At 37.0% G+C, this 15,138-nt stretch overlaps 1 protein-coding gene across 1 annotated transcript; it reads left to right on the top strand.

The window, feature by feature from the left end:
• The first annotated feature begins 9,472 nt into the window (after nucleotides 1-9,472).
• Nucleotides 9,473-14,794, top strand: LOC128022045 (Parkinson disease protein 7 homolog). Its single transcript, XM_052609252.1, has 6 exons — nucleotides 9,473-9,659; nucleotides 10,457-10,558; nucleotides 10,862-10,921; nucleotides 11,188-11,257; nucleotides 13,049-13,135; nucleotides 14,356-14,794. The coding sequence occupies exons 1-6, from the start codon at nucleotides 9,513-9,515 to the stop codon at nucleotides 14,514-14,516; spliced, it is 627 nt and encodes a 208-aa protein (XP_052465212.1). The 5' UTR covers nucleotides 9,473-9,512; the 3' UTR covers nucleotides 14,517-14,794.
• The last annotated feature ends 344 nt before the right edge of the window (nucleotides 14,795-15,138 follow it).

Raw genomic sequence — 15,138 nt, 5'->3', positions numbered from 1 at the left:
TGCAACAACTTGTGAGTAAATGATGACAGAAGTTTTTTTTTTGTCTGAACTATCCCTTTAATATAATAAGGTGGATTAAACAATGGAACTCAATGCTTTGAATGAACATGCAAAATGATCTTTCACCCTATCAAACCAGCACTGAAAGAAAACCGAAAACAGATTTTAGTGAGAAAGAAACACCATGTTGACCCACAGTGACGACGGCCACTGATGCACACCATGTGTGTTTAGGTTGGGAGTTTTACAGTAAATGATATTAGTCTTAACACAACATGAGGCAAGAGAAGCCAGCGCGTTACATGCATCGGGACAGCTACCGTGTGATGGGCGTCTGTGTGTGGGAGGCTGATGATCTGTCACGCATTTCGTTTCAGGACAATGGGGGCGGCAGCTGCTCGCCTCACCTGCCACATCCCGTACACAGCTGTCTCCCATCACCACCATCCAAAAACATATCAACATCTGAGCCCTTTCCTTTTGGCCTTTTGCCACTTTGATTATTTTGAGAGTGGATCGAAAACAACACACACCAGACTCAAACCTGCATCGCCCACATGAGCACCAGAACCCAGCATGTCAGAACACAAATGGTGCGGGTTGATGTGTAATAATTAAAAGTTATTTTAAAGTGAATAATTAGAAGAATTAGAATCAGAATAAAAAACCATTTGTAAGGTAAGGAAGTTTTCCGTCATCCCTTAATCACCAGACAAACTGCCACGAAGACACGGTTCCTGTCTTCTTTGGAGCCAAATCAGAACTAGTTGTCCATTTCTCAGCCCATTTCCACATGTATGATTGATTCTGAAGAAGTTATTTTATGCTAATCCTGATTTCCACTTCCTCCAGTCCTTTACAGATTGTAAGTTAAATTACATATTTTGAATCCCCCTTTTTGAAAGTAAAACCTTTATCATTAAAACTTTTGATATTTGACTTTTTTTTTTTTTTTTTTTGGTTTACTTTGATAAGTGCATTAAAGTTTGTATATATATATATATATATATATATATATATATATATATATATATATATATATATATATATATATATATATATATATACCCGGAGAAATCCTGTTTTATGAAAAATAGCATTATAAAAATAGGTAATAATAGTAATAATAGGGCTTTTTTAAATTTATAAATATATTTATTAATTATATTTTGCAAATAATCAGATTTTTTTATTTATTTCCAGAATGACACATCACTTAAAGAATCATCACTAATCGAAGAATGGTTCAGACAAAATAGTCTTTGAAGAAATGATTGTGAATTTTTTTTATGAGTTCATAAAGATCTCTGATATTCATGCTGAGATCTCTGAAAAATCTGAAAAGCAGGACAATGAAGCAGTGGCGGCTCTAGACAGATTTTACTAGGGGGGCCAAGGAGGGGCCAGTGTTTAACCAGAGGGGCACATTAAAAATGGCAACGTATTTTATTTAAATGTAATGCAAATAAATACAAAAAGTAATTCTTGAAAAAATCTACACAGTAATTTTACACAATCTAAACATGTTAATAAAAACTAATTACTATTAGTACTCTTTAGGGGTGTAACGATACGCGTATTCGTATTGAACCGTTCGGTACGACGCTTTCGGTTCGGTACGCGGTACGCATTATGTATACCGAACAGTTCGTTGGAGTAATTAATTATATTTGAAAAAAAAAAAAAAGAGAGAGAGAGAGAAATATAATGATATGCGTTCAACAAGGTAGCCCAATAACCCAAACAACGTAACAGGCAACGCCCCTGACACTCCCGAAGAAGAAAAAAACACCATCTTATATGTTTATGTTAGGCTACTCAGCAGGCGCTCGCTCACTCAGTACGCGCTGAAGGCTCGTTGCAAAATAGCCAATGCGTTTAACAGACTAGAAATGAGAAGATCCCCCAATTACCAACAGGTCTGGTGTTTGGGTGCACTTTGGATTCCCTTTAAGCTATAATGGTGATGGCAAGAGAGTGGTGGATAAAAAAAACAACGGTATGTCGCATCTGCAACATTACAGGGTACACCAGCGGGATTACAAAAAAAAAAAAAAAAAAAACCAGCGGGAATATCTGGGATATATGCGTCAGTACTATCTGGGAAAAGACGAAAAAAAGGAGAAACATGCACGCAGCAAACTATCCCTGCAGCATTTAGAAACTATAGCTTACAGGGAATCCAACCCAAACACCAGACCTGTTGGTTATTTTAGGATCTTATATTTCTGGTCTGTTAAAGGCATTCGACATTTTGCAACGAGCCTTCAGCGCGTGCTGAGTGAGCGAGCGCCTTAGGGGCCGTTCACATATCGTGCCTAAAAACGCATGGAAAACGCTAAGCACGTCTTTCTCCTCCTTTCCAAAGCGCTCGGGCAGAAGCGCCCCTGAGGCGTCTGTCTTTGCTAAGCAACAATGACGTGCTCTCTCCATGAGACGCGGAAATTTCAGCGAAGGATAAATGGATTTGCAGCTCTAAAAATCGCTTGCAGTAGCTCTGCTACTAAATTTATTTCAAAATTGCAATCCATATACAACAATGATCAGCTGATCCTTCATCTTGGCTGAGCTCTCAACGTTGTTACGGGAAAGGATGAAGCTGATTGGTTGGTTCTTGTCACATGACCCGCGGTGCGCTTGCGGCATTCTGAAAAGTTGAGATGTTTTTACATTTTGCTGTATCTAAAACGTATCGAACCGAACCGTGACATCAGTGTATCGTATCGAACCGAACCGTGAATTTTGTGAACCATTACACCCCTAGTACTCTTATAAAGTTCAATCAGGCAATCATACATTTCACAATTTAATATTTATATATGAATGTCAAGAATTCAGTGTATATATTTATAATGCTTACACTACATTACACAGAAATAATATACAATTAAATTCTGCTTATTTTAAATGTATTGTGCAGGCTAAAAATATAATAAGCTTTTAATAATTTTTCAGTGCGCAAAACCATGATAATATGAAACGCTCCAAGACTGTTTATTTACAGCACAGCAGACAAATGTGAACCACACACCAAACAAGGTATTGTAGGTACATGGCCATGTACATACGCTCTGAATTTAACTGACACAATGATCGGAAATGTTTGCTTTTCTGCAGATCAAGAAAAAAATTACTATAAAATTAGAGCTCTCTTTCAGAGAGAGATAATACCAGTTCCTTACATAATACCTAATTGGAATAGCATTGTGGAGAATATACCTTGGGAGAAAGTATGGACCTTGCCTCATAGATATCTGATGACCAACAAAGTAAAAGAAATAACATTTAAGTTAATTCACAAATGTTACCCAACTAAAGTTAGACATTGACGTGAGTTGCTGTTTTTGTCATTCTTCTGAAGAAGTCTTCATTCATTTATTTTGGCAATGCTCCCACACTGAAAAATTTTGGTCAGACTTGTTGCCATTTATTCAGTGTTATTTTGTAAGTGACTTCTCTTTTTGTTTTCATTTGGATTGTTTGACCATTCAAAAGAAAATACTGGAAAATATTACATAATTAATTTATGTTTCCTGTTAGCTAAATTTAACATTTATAAACAAAAGTTTACTGGCTATAAACCTCTTTTTTCTTTATTCAAATTGGACTATGTGGAAACTATACCACATCCCGACTTAAGAGCGGGTTCGCGAATCATTTGAGTCAGATCGCGACTTGAGAGCGGGTTCGCGAATCATTTGAGTCATATCACGACTTCAAAACGGGTTTGCGAATCATTTGAGTCATCTGAATCATTTGCGTCGTTTGAGTCAGATCGTGACTTCAGAGCGGGTTCGCGAATCATTTGAGTCAGATCAGGACTTAAGAGCCGGTTCGCGAATCATTTGAGTCAGATCGCGACTTAAGAGCCGGTTCGCGAATCATTTGAGTCAGATCGCGACTTAAGAGCGGGTTCGTGAATCATTTGAGTCATTTGAAGAAAACTCTCCATTAAACTCATTTAATTGATCTTGCTGAAGACTAGGAGACATGATTGAGATATTAAACACATTAGGACTATTCTCTGTGGATTTCTCCCGTATGGCTTTAATAAGGATTTTATTTATACAGTGATAAATATTCCCGGTGATATAGATATGCACTCTTCTGCAATTAGTAGCATGTTCTCCCTGTAGCTGTGGATTATCCCACTTTCTGTTGGCTCCAAAAATCAATAGAAAATCATTAAACAGTTAAATAGGTACTCAAGCAAAAGCCTTGGCATATTCTACACCTCAAGCTGGTTGAACCTGAGGGGCCATGTTTCTGTAGATAAGCCGAGAGGATCGGCCCAGCTGGTGGGCACCACCGTCCCGCTGTATTTGATACACCCGCCTCGAAGCGCCAGCCCTTATAGGGCCCTGCTTCAGGTCTGCATGTCATAAGCATGCTGTGTTTGAAAATAGGCCCTGTGTGTTATTATGATCTAATGAAAGCAAAGGAGAGTGGAACCTTTAAATCCCACCGGGCTGCGCACGTAGCCTATCTCTGGGCACCCGAATGTCCTGGAAGCGGCGGATGCATTTGAAATCATGTCATGTGCTCGTGAGAAAGCCATAGCAATGTATGCATGGGACCGACTTGCAAATGCAAATCAAATTTAATGCAATGCATTTTTTTGGAGCTGGTTTTGTCTGATATAAAGGCAAGTTTGAATAAAAGTGTAGATTGGATTTTGGCACTGGTGAGGACGTAACGGCAGTTAACAGAGATTTAATTGTTTGAAAAAAATTATTGCTAGGGACAATTTAGTAGATGCAGGTTAGTGATAGGGACATGTAATAGGATTTCTACTAAATTCTACACCCTTGTTTAAACGTTTTATTTATGTACCAAAGCATAAAAATGCAATAATATTTTGCTGATATTTAGGAAACGTGCTAAGTTCACATATTTGTTTGTCAGAAAAACAATGCTACAGCCAGTTACTCTACTTTAAAATGTGGGTTACGTGTCAGAATGTCTGTTTTTGTTTTGATCTGCATGATTCCACTCACTGGTAATTTACCCAATAGTATTTTAACCCCTCGTGTTGCCAGTTGGTGGAAATCAACAGAGATCGCACATTCTCCCTGGCCTTAAAAGCCTAAGCATCCATCTAAAAAACTCTGTGATCTGTGGTATATAAAAAAAATCAGTTTTTGGACTGACATCATCTGGATTGTCCATTATGATCTCTTTACAGCAAATTAAATCACCAGTTTCCACACAGTCACCTATGAGAGAAATATGGATAATGTAGTTAGAAGTATTCGGTCATTCAAGCATTACTATTTACAAGCATAAAAAAGTATGAATGAATAAATAAATCAACCTACAATATTACACAAATAGGCCTTTTATAATTAATCTTACAACATTTATGTTGCGAACATCAATGATTTCTTAAATAGAACTTGAGATCGGGCTAATTTGCCCTGTGCCACTACGTAACCAGCCAAACATCCATTAAGAATGTTTTTAGAAGCTTTATAGCAGCAGTACATCATTTAAATCTGTCCTTGTAAAGCAAACATCATGCTTTCTGATGCAGATGTCACAACCGGTCTGTAACCCAAAGAAGCTAGGACTCCTTGTACATGCTCAGCCCTCCAGAAAAAAAAATATAAATGAGAAAAGCAAAAAAAGGACGTGTTTATTTTTCATGTTTACACCGTTTCATATTCACAGGGCTGGTAACAGGATTACTCAGTGACAAACAAGAATTTGTGGAATTCCCTGACTTCCTGCATCTGTTGGTTGCCTTCTTTAAAGGAAGAAAAAATCCTCAGTATTAAAGAATCCCCAGTGGTAAGATTCCAGAAGCCCCTCAGGTTTGAGAGGGACCCTCTGTGCAGTGTTAGATAAAGCTGCGGTTTGCAGAGGGTCTGGCAGCGGTGCGGTTGCATGTGGTGGAGGGTGGTAGATAATAATGAAAGTAGTTCAATTGCACTTACTATAGGCTCCTGCATTAGTCAGATTGTCACATTGCAGATGAGTATGAACATATCAGATCACTAAATCAGAAGGAAATAAAGAGTGACACCGAGTCAGGAAGAAGTAAAGAGAAAGAAGAGCCGTGCTTGCTGCCAAAACCAGATGAAAGGCTCTGTACACTTGTTCGCACCCATTGCTATACAGTTGTTCTGTGCAGATTTTCTGCTGTAAATCTGCTTTGCATTACTGCTCTTAAGCTCTGTGTTTGTGGGACACGAGGCCTCTGAGAGTGCCAACGATGCACCATTTTGAAAGTGGAGCTTCCTCGACTTCTTCCTTAAGTCCACACGCGGTTAACTTGAAACAGACTGTATGCACAAGTTTCAATCTGCTCACGTTTCCTTTTCGCTCCATGACTTATGTTGCTGAACGTCTATTGAGTCTTTGCAGCGTGATGTCATTCTTGTTGGGTTGTAAATCAGAGAAGAGAAAAGCAGAGTTGTTTGAATAGATTAATGACTTTAAACTAAAAGTCAACATGAGATCTTTGTCTTTATATATACTTACCTAATCCATGTTCTTGGACTTTTGCTGACTTCCTGTGCGGAATTATCATAATTACAAGGTTCCTGGCTGGAAATTGGAAGGTTTCTTAAGGCACAACTGGGAAACTCATAGCTGAGTTTCTGAGCCATTCATTTTGACAGATGAGGGAATCATCGCTGACTGTTAAAGTCTGCCTGCAGTCACTCATTTTGTCCTTTAAAACTTATCTTTGATATTCAGAATCACATATTTAAATGTTTTTGTCCCCATTAAAATTAAATTACTTTATGTCTTAATATAGCTTGAATGTAAACACCTCATCTAGGATATGGATCTATGAATCTATGAATAGTCCCCACCTCCTCTAAATCTTATAAGCTCGGACCTGCTCCACGTTCATTCGGTAATTGCTACCAAGGGTGTAGGTTTGACTTTGACATTGGTGGGGACATAATGGGGACATAAAATAAGCATAATCACACATGTATGTGTGTGTATTTATCAAGCAAAGATTTTGAAACTGGCTTTAGTAAACTGCAGTTTTAAGGAGAAAATGCTCAGAAATGGTGTTGACTGATACATTGTCACATGGTGTGTCTTTAAGCACATTAAAACACCAGACAGACATGTAAACAATGTTAAAAGCCTCATTTTCACCACAGTGGGTCTTTTAGTTTTGTTCGTTTTTCCCACTTAATCTACATTGCTGCCTCTTGTTGCTAAAGTAAAATATATTTATGTATGTAAATAATCATTTTATACATTCTGATTTGTAATTTACTCAGCAAAAACAACAATTATTTGCATTGCATTTGCATAACAGCATTATCTAAGTGAATGTAGCGGATACAATAGTGTGAGTAGGCTAATGTTTATATGGCTGTCAACAAATGAGACGCTACATTATTCAAAATCCATTTAACATTTGTTGAGTATCTTCAATAAGCTACATTTAGGCTTTAATAAGATTTTCCATAGAAAGAGGTAAGAATGAGGCTGGGCTTCTGACAAACTCCACTTCAGAAGTGCATGTGAAGACTAAGACAGGAAGCTCTTTTGCATTAGTGCAGCATTAATAATTAGATTAGATTATTTAATTGTACCTATTTGTAAGAAGTCTCTTCTGCACACCAAGGCTGCATTTATTTGATTAAAAATACTGTAAAACAGTAATGTTGTGAATATTACAATTTAAAATAATATATATATATATAGTAAAATGTAATTTATTCCTGTGATCAAAGCTGAATTTTCACCATACTCCAGTCTTCAGTGTCACATGATCTTCAGAAATCATTCTAATATGCTGATTTTGCTGCTCAAGAAACATTTCCTATTATAATAAATGTTAAAAAGAATTGTGCTGCTTCATGTTTTTGTGGAAACATAATACATTTGATGACTAGAAAGTTCAAAAGAATAGCGTTTATTTGAATAAATAAAAAAATTACTATCACTTTTGATCAATTTAATGCATCCTTTCTGATGATAATTATTAATTTAAAAAGAAAATTACTCTGCAACTCGGACTTGTCCTGATGCATTTGAAACCTACGAGGAACCAATCATAACATACAGAAGTTTTAGTTGTAAAGATAAGTGCAAGGCAAAATAGTCATGAACACTAAATTATGACATTCTTGGTGCAAGAAATCTTGACTGTTTTCAGCAAGAACAAACAAACTCAAAATAAGCACACACAACTCTGGTTGTCCTGATTTACAAAGCTACAGGAGAAACAGTGGTGAGTCCAAACTCAAGGATGTTCTCTTTTGTCTTGAGAATGTGTCCATGCATCTTAACCAGCGCTAGCGGCTGCCAGCAGCGAGTGTGTTGAGGACTATGCACAGATGGATGAGCGGGCGACTCTATATCGCCAGTGTTTCCAAACATAATCCCTGTCTTACCAGGGTTACCTGTTTTACAAACAACTTTAATTTCCATTTTGTATTTACAACACAGGCATACTTTAAGCTTCTGAGATAAAGAGTTGGTGAAATAATTAAATAAAGGGAACATAAGCTATATAGGGTGAGCTCAGTTGATCCCAGCTGCATATGCTGGTAATCACCAATGCCTGCTGGATTTGCACACTGCCAAAACCTGCACTGTGTGTGTCGCCCACTGCTGCAATGCATTCTGGACCAAAGCATTGGGGTTTCAGTGCACAGAAATTGCAAACCTGAGAGAAGTGTCCGGGAATGGAAACTCCAGATGATTTTTCTGTAACAGCTTGAGACTTGCATATTTTTGATGTCTCTTTAGGGTGCATGATTTAGATAATTTTGAACTGGAGCAGATTTTTTTACATTTATATGTAAAAGTTCATAAAAAATCCTTCATGTACCAGGTCATCATTTTCATCTCATTAACGTGAGTAGCTACATTCATTATAACATTTCCTTTGAATGATTGGGCTCCAGTGTTAATATTTCTGTTCCTCATATACAGTAGATTATGACACTGAATGCTGTTTTATGCCCTTCAACAAGTTAAATACTACGCTTGAAGCTGCAGTTCAATGGTCTATAGCGTCCTCTAGTGGCCGAATATCTGCATTTCCCCAAAATACCTTCCCCGTATCGAAAACAACTTTAATTTTAATCAAGCCATAAATAAATAAATAAACTCACTTAAGTGAAAATATTTACTATTACATCATTTGTAACCATATAAACACCTCTGGAATGTTTACTTCACTCTTTTTTTTTCACGCAGATCCAGATAGATACAACAGATAAAAAAATAATAAGATATAAGGTACTCTTTAATTTCCGGTATTATTAATGTATTTGTTCTAGTTTTATTTCCATAACTGAAAATACATCTGTAGTGGACGCTATGCATTTAGGGGTATATTCGGGTTAAATGGTCTACATTTTCTTTCATCTTGATGATAATTATTTATAATAAAAGCAATAATACAACGTTCAGGATTACACATGTGGATATAATAAATGCATGCAAGATGGAAAATGACTTTTATTTTGCCTTGTAGTTCCCCACAAGTAACAAGACCCGGAAACACCTTTTATAAATACAAGTGTCGTATGTGTGTTGGAGGTAGCATTGCGTTGCAGACATTCACGGGCCTCAGACTCGCACTCATGGCTGGGAAAAGAGCTCTGGTGATTCTGGCGAAGGGCGCGGAGGAGATGGAGACCGTGATCCCGGTGGATGTCATGCGCAGAGCGGGGGTCTGTACAGCACTTTGAGCTGCGGACACTTACGCAAATGCATTGTCAATGTGTGCATGTCTGCAGGCTACTAGTTGTGTGTGTGTGTGACATATGATGCATTATCTACATTTCTGCAGTTGTCTTTGTTTAGAGATTTCAGTGATCAGCGTCCGCTGAATGAAGGCTGCTCACGTGCAGCGGTATATGCTCACATACTTCTGCCAGTCTGTAAATGCCAAAGTTTGTGACTCTACTGGACTCTGACATTACATAATCACAGATTTTATACAAGGTGGTTTTTTTTTTTTTTTTTTTGGAAGAAAGGACTTCATACCTTTATTTAGGAAGGATGCATTAAGTTGATCAGAAGTGAAAGCAAATACATTTGTAATGCTGCAAATAAATGCTGTTCTTTTGAACATCCCATTCATCAAAAAATCCAAAGAAATATTTGCACAAAAACATGAAGCAGGCAGCACAACTGTTTTCAGCATTAACATACTTGAGGAGAATATTAGAATGATTTCTGAAGATCATGAAATAATGAAGACTGTAGCAACAATGCTCAAAATACAGCTTTGAACACAGGAATAAATTACACTTTAAAATATAATCCCAAAGAAAACAGTTATTTTAAATTAATAAAATATTTCTATCTCTTTCTGTCTGTCTCTTTATTTTTTCAAAAAGCCTAGTTGGGTTTTAGCACAATTTTGTAATATATTGTGTTCTGTAATGTGGGCAGTTAAGAAAATAATGACAATTGCTAATCAAATATGCAATTTCATTGCTCTTTTTTCCCCTCTGTGTTATAGATCGCTGTTACAGTAGCAGGTCTGGTGGGTAAAGAGCCCGTGCAGTGCAGCCGTGACGTCATGATCTGCCCTGACTCCAGCCTGGAAGACGCCCGCAAACAGGTTTGGCTTTAACTGGCTTCTCAGAAGTTCACTGATTTCTGCTGAATGAAGTTGAGTGCTGTCTCCATCCACTGGCCAAATGATGCACTGCAAGTAAAACCACTTAAATTGATTTGACATTCATTTAAATATAAACAGCTTGATTTCAACTAGACCTCTATAAATATTTTGAATTTATCACATCCAAAACCTTGATGCATACATACAGTAGGCTCACCAGCTACAGTAAGGAAAGACTCTGGACTGTCATAGATAATGAGAACAGTTTGCAGCTTAATGCAGATGAATGTCATTTTCTGACAGGGTCCGTATGATGTCGTGCTTCTGCCTGGAGGTTTGCTTGGAGCTCAAAACCTTTCTGAGGTACGAGTATGTTTTAATTATGTGTATTTTACAGATGAATGGATTCCCTAGGAGAGCTCTCACGCCATGTGCATCTTGCATAACATTATGCTGTGTCTCTCAGATAAATAGAAAACATCTTTACGTAATCTGCTGAGGTTGCAAATGCGCTCATATTGTGAAATGCAAACATTGATTGCATAATTATGTAAATTGAAGAGGTGTTGTGCAAGTGTGATGGTGATTTCAGTAATAGCATATTATGTGTGTGTGTGTGTGTGTTGTAGTCTCCTGCTGTGAAAGAGGTGTTGAAGGACCAGGAGGGCAGGAAGGGTCTGATCGCTGCAATCTGTGCAGGTAATCTTCATATTGTGACCTCTGTGCACACATTAACCTTTTCCTGGATAGACATCATTTCAACGTTTTCAGTGCTGCTCAGCAGAAGTCATATATTAACTTTTTCCTCCAGTATAAATTTCCCAGAGGGCCTTTGCCCCCATTTGTACACCTGAACCGTCTGGATCATTTCTGGAAGATTTCTTTCTGATGTGTGGTGTATCTATGTCAATAAGATGCTCATGGCTCAATGGATCTTAATTATGACTGCAGATCTGTAAAATTACAAATCGGAAATACAAATTATGAGGATAATGAGTTGTAATAATTGTGGATATTAAGCACGTCCGTCTTCATTTGTGGGTGTATTGAACAGAGATGTGTGCTATCAGATTTGCCGTTCAAGGGCTCGTGAAGGACGTGGTGAATGAGGACACTGAGCCCATGTGGCCGTAGAGAGCAGAGGAGAGCGGAAGGCGTCCCAGAAAACGGCAGATGTCCCCATAGGGATCTCTAATGAACAGGAAATGCCTTCTTTTAGTGCAGTGGAGTACCTTAAAAACCAAGTCTGTGTACGTGGATTCAGAATGCATGATCAGATTGTCAAGGATAAATGAACATACGCAATTTCTCGGGTAATTACGCTGCCAAAACTGAAATCTGCATCCATGACTATTAGCTTTGCATATGCTAAATGCTAGTTTACTCCTAAAAGTTGACCAACTAAACTTCTAGCGGCCTTTTAAAACCAATGAAAAACATTGATGACATTTAGGTTTTTTTAAACATAAAAAATATTTTTGTTACATGCAGTAAAATAATTTTAATAAAAAATAAAGAAAACAAACTTACTTTATTTCAGATAGTTGCCAAGACATTCTTTCTCACTTACATTGTTTAACTTAACTAAAACTGAAATAAAAATTACTAAAATCAAACTATACACACATATTTAAAATATTACAATATTAACCAACACTATAAAAGTATCTCAGTAATACTTCAATGTCACTGGTATAAATGTATATATTTTGTCTTTCATTTTATATATATATATATATTATTAATTTTAACACTGTATTTTTAACTTCCTGGTTCAATAGAATATATATGAACATAGGAATGAGAATTAGTTTTATGAGGACGTTATTGTGGGAACAAAAGACTGTGATTAGGGCATAAAGGTCCATTATACCTTCCTTTCTTTTATTTCCTTTTGTGGACTGAGCTTTTCACGAGCAAGACCCGTAACAGTAGATGCAAGGATTAGATCGGTCAGCAAACGTCCTGCCAGAGAAAGTGTAATCACTAGACCGCACTGGGCATCTGCCAGGGTGCACAATCAATAGTTAAGAGCTCTCTTTTCATTAATGTTCAGATCAGGACACTGCCCAACGGTAATGCAGCAAGTCCTCTGTTATTTTTAGACCCCTATTTTTACTTGCTTCCTTCTTCTAATGCAGATTGCAGGATTAGATGGAAATTGCACACTGAGTTTATTTTAGATAACAATATGTTGATGTTTGGATGATAGTGAAATGATTTACACCATAAAAATGTCAGTGTCCCTTCCAGGAACTGGCACAGAGTCATGCACTGCAGCAAGAGTTTTATATTAATAAAAACTACTGTAGGTTAGCACATTTTTCTGAAGAAACTCTGATTGGATTTTAGACTTGCGCAAGGTATCACATCATTTACACACCTAACGGATTCATTCAAGAATCACAGGAAAATATTTGACAGTTTCCTGCTTTTAAGAGAAATAAGGTGAAATTGTCTAACTTCATGTAATTTTCTGACCTGTTGCAGGCCCGACAGCACTCTTGGCTCACGGCATCGCATATGGCAGCACAGTGACCACACATCCAGGTGCCAAGGACAAGATGATGACTGGTGGTAATGTCTCTACACATACCTAGTCGTTTTCTCACAAGCCTTTAATATCAGTGATGGAAACATGCATATTTGACACATTTGACATATTAAACATCCAACAGATGGTGCTGTAGGTAACTACATTCAAATGAAATCAGTTCGACTGATGATTCCAAACATAGTGTTTACATGAACGCTAAATAAATTGATTGAGTTAATGTGTGCGTTTATATGTCACATGCTTCAAATAGGATTTGATCTTGACATGCGCACACTGCATGAATATACAGAGCTTCCCGCTGTTTGAAGACACTCATACTAGCCATCCTTTGTTTTAAAAAGCACACTGTATATTTATCTATTTTCTGTCCTCTTTAGGAGACAATGAGCATATGAAACTTTGTGTTGGGTTGCTTGTAATGATCAAGCAGTAAAATGCAGCTTCCCCTTCCCAAAACAAACTATGGCTGAGAGTCTAAATCTAAAGCTTTTTTCCTTCACTATTTCACAGATGATGAGTGGATTTCTGACACTGAAGATTAAACAATATAATTGTTACGTTCTGTGCATCTTTCCATCATTTCTATGTCATTGCACATGCATAGAACTTTTCAGTTTCTATCTGGGGTGTGTTTCCCAAAACCATAGTTGGTAACCTGTTAGCAGCTTAGTTGGTTGGCAAAGAGAAATTGCATTGCAACCAACAAAGTTACTAACTTAGTTAGCAACTATGTTTTGGGGAAATGCACCCCTGATCAAGAGTTTACATGTCCTATTGACTGAATTAGGAAAGGTTTAACCACAAATTACAAAAAATATAATACAATTAAATTTCAGTCAGATATGGACAACTCATTCCAGTTGAAGTGGATACATTTGACACTTTTACGAATGGATTATTATGGTCCATGTAAACACTTCTGGTGACAACTAAAGGGAGAATAGCGAATTGCTTAATGCATACTGTGCGCTTTACATGTATATATGTTTTAGTGCTGTGATCAACTAATGTTACTTTTCATTTCTGCATACTGCATTACTACATATCTCTAGAAATGTTGTAGCATTCAGGATTTCTTAATTAGCTATTGTCTGCAGGCCAAACGTTACACTGTATTCATCTTCTTAAACTGGGGTGCTTTTGTGTTTCATTTTGCTGCAGCAGAACAAAAATAAAGATTGCACTTCTCCACTGTTGTGTTATCTTTAGTCATATGAATTATTTTGTATACTTCCCCCAGATCATTATAAATATTCAGAAGCTCGAGTTCAGAAGGATGGTAACGTGATCACCAGCAGAGGGCCAGGAACCAGCTTTGAGTTTGCCTTGACTATAGTGGAGGAGCTCATGGGTGCAGAGGTCGCTGGCCAAGTCAAAGCCCCACTCATCCTGAAAGACTGATCATCAAACTGTGAAGACCTGTGCTGTTCTAAGTCCCATTTACAATTGTACTGCTCTGCCAATCTGAAAGGGAGTTGAATTTCCTAGCATGTGTTTTTCTGATGTGTAGGAACATGAATATTTAATGAAATTGCTTAAAGATATTTGACGAGAGTTGTTGCAGACTGGCAATCGATAACCTAAATGGCTGTTTATGGCTTTCCTTTAAGGTCTGATTCTCAGTTCTCTTTCTTCCATGTATCAACTTCTGTACCAGAATAAAATAATAGTGCACTAAACTCATAAAGTCTCTTAATAACTCATACATTTAACAGGAACAGATTAATATAGAGCACTTTGATGGCATTAACAGAAAGCAGAAGAAGCATTATTATTATTGTTATTATTAACAATAAAAAAGAAGATGAATTTTAAATCACCACATAATTTATTATTTATAAACTTTAATGCGCTGCTTTTTTATTTGAAACATGACATTTTATCAACAATGTTCTGTGTATGTACAGAACAATAGGAGATGAGACATATCATAAAAATAATAAACCAAAAGCCAGAAGGGGAAAAATGTAGATGGTTAAATAATCCAAGTTATTTTAGACTTTTAAAGAATTTTTATTTCATG

This window comes from Carassius gibelio, chromosome A11 (genome assembly GCF_023724105.1).
Source record: "Carassius gibelio isolate Cgi1373 ecotype wild population from Czech Republic chromosome A11, carGib1.2-hapl.c, whole genome shotgun sequence".
In the NCBI taxonomy this organism is placed as follows: Eukaryota; Metazoa; Chordata; class Actinopteri; order Cypriniformes; family Cyprinidae; genus Carassius; species Carassius gibelio.
This window is presented reverse-complemented; position numbering and strand designations above follow the sequence as displayed.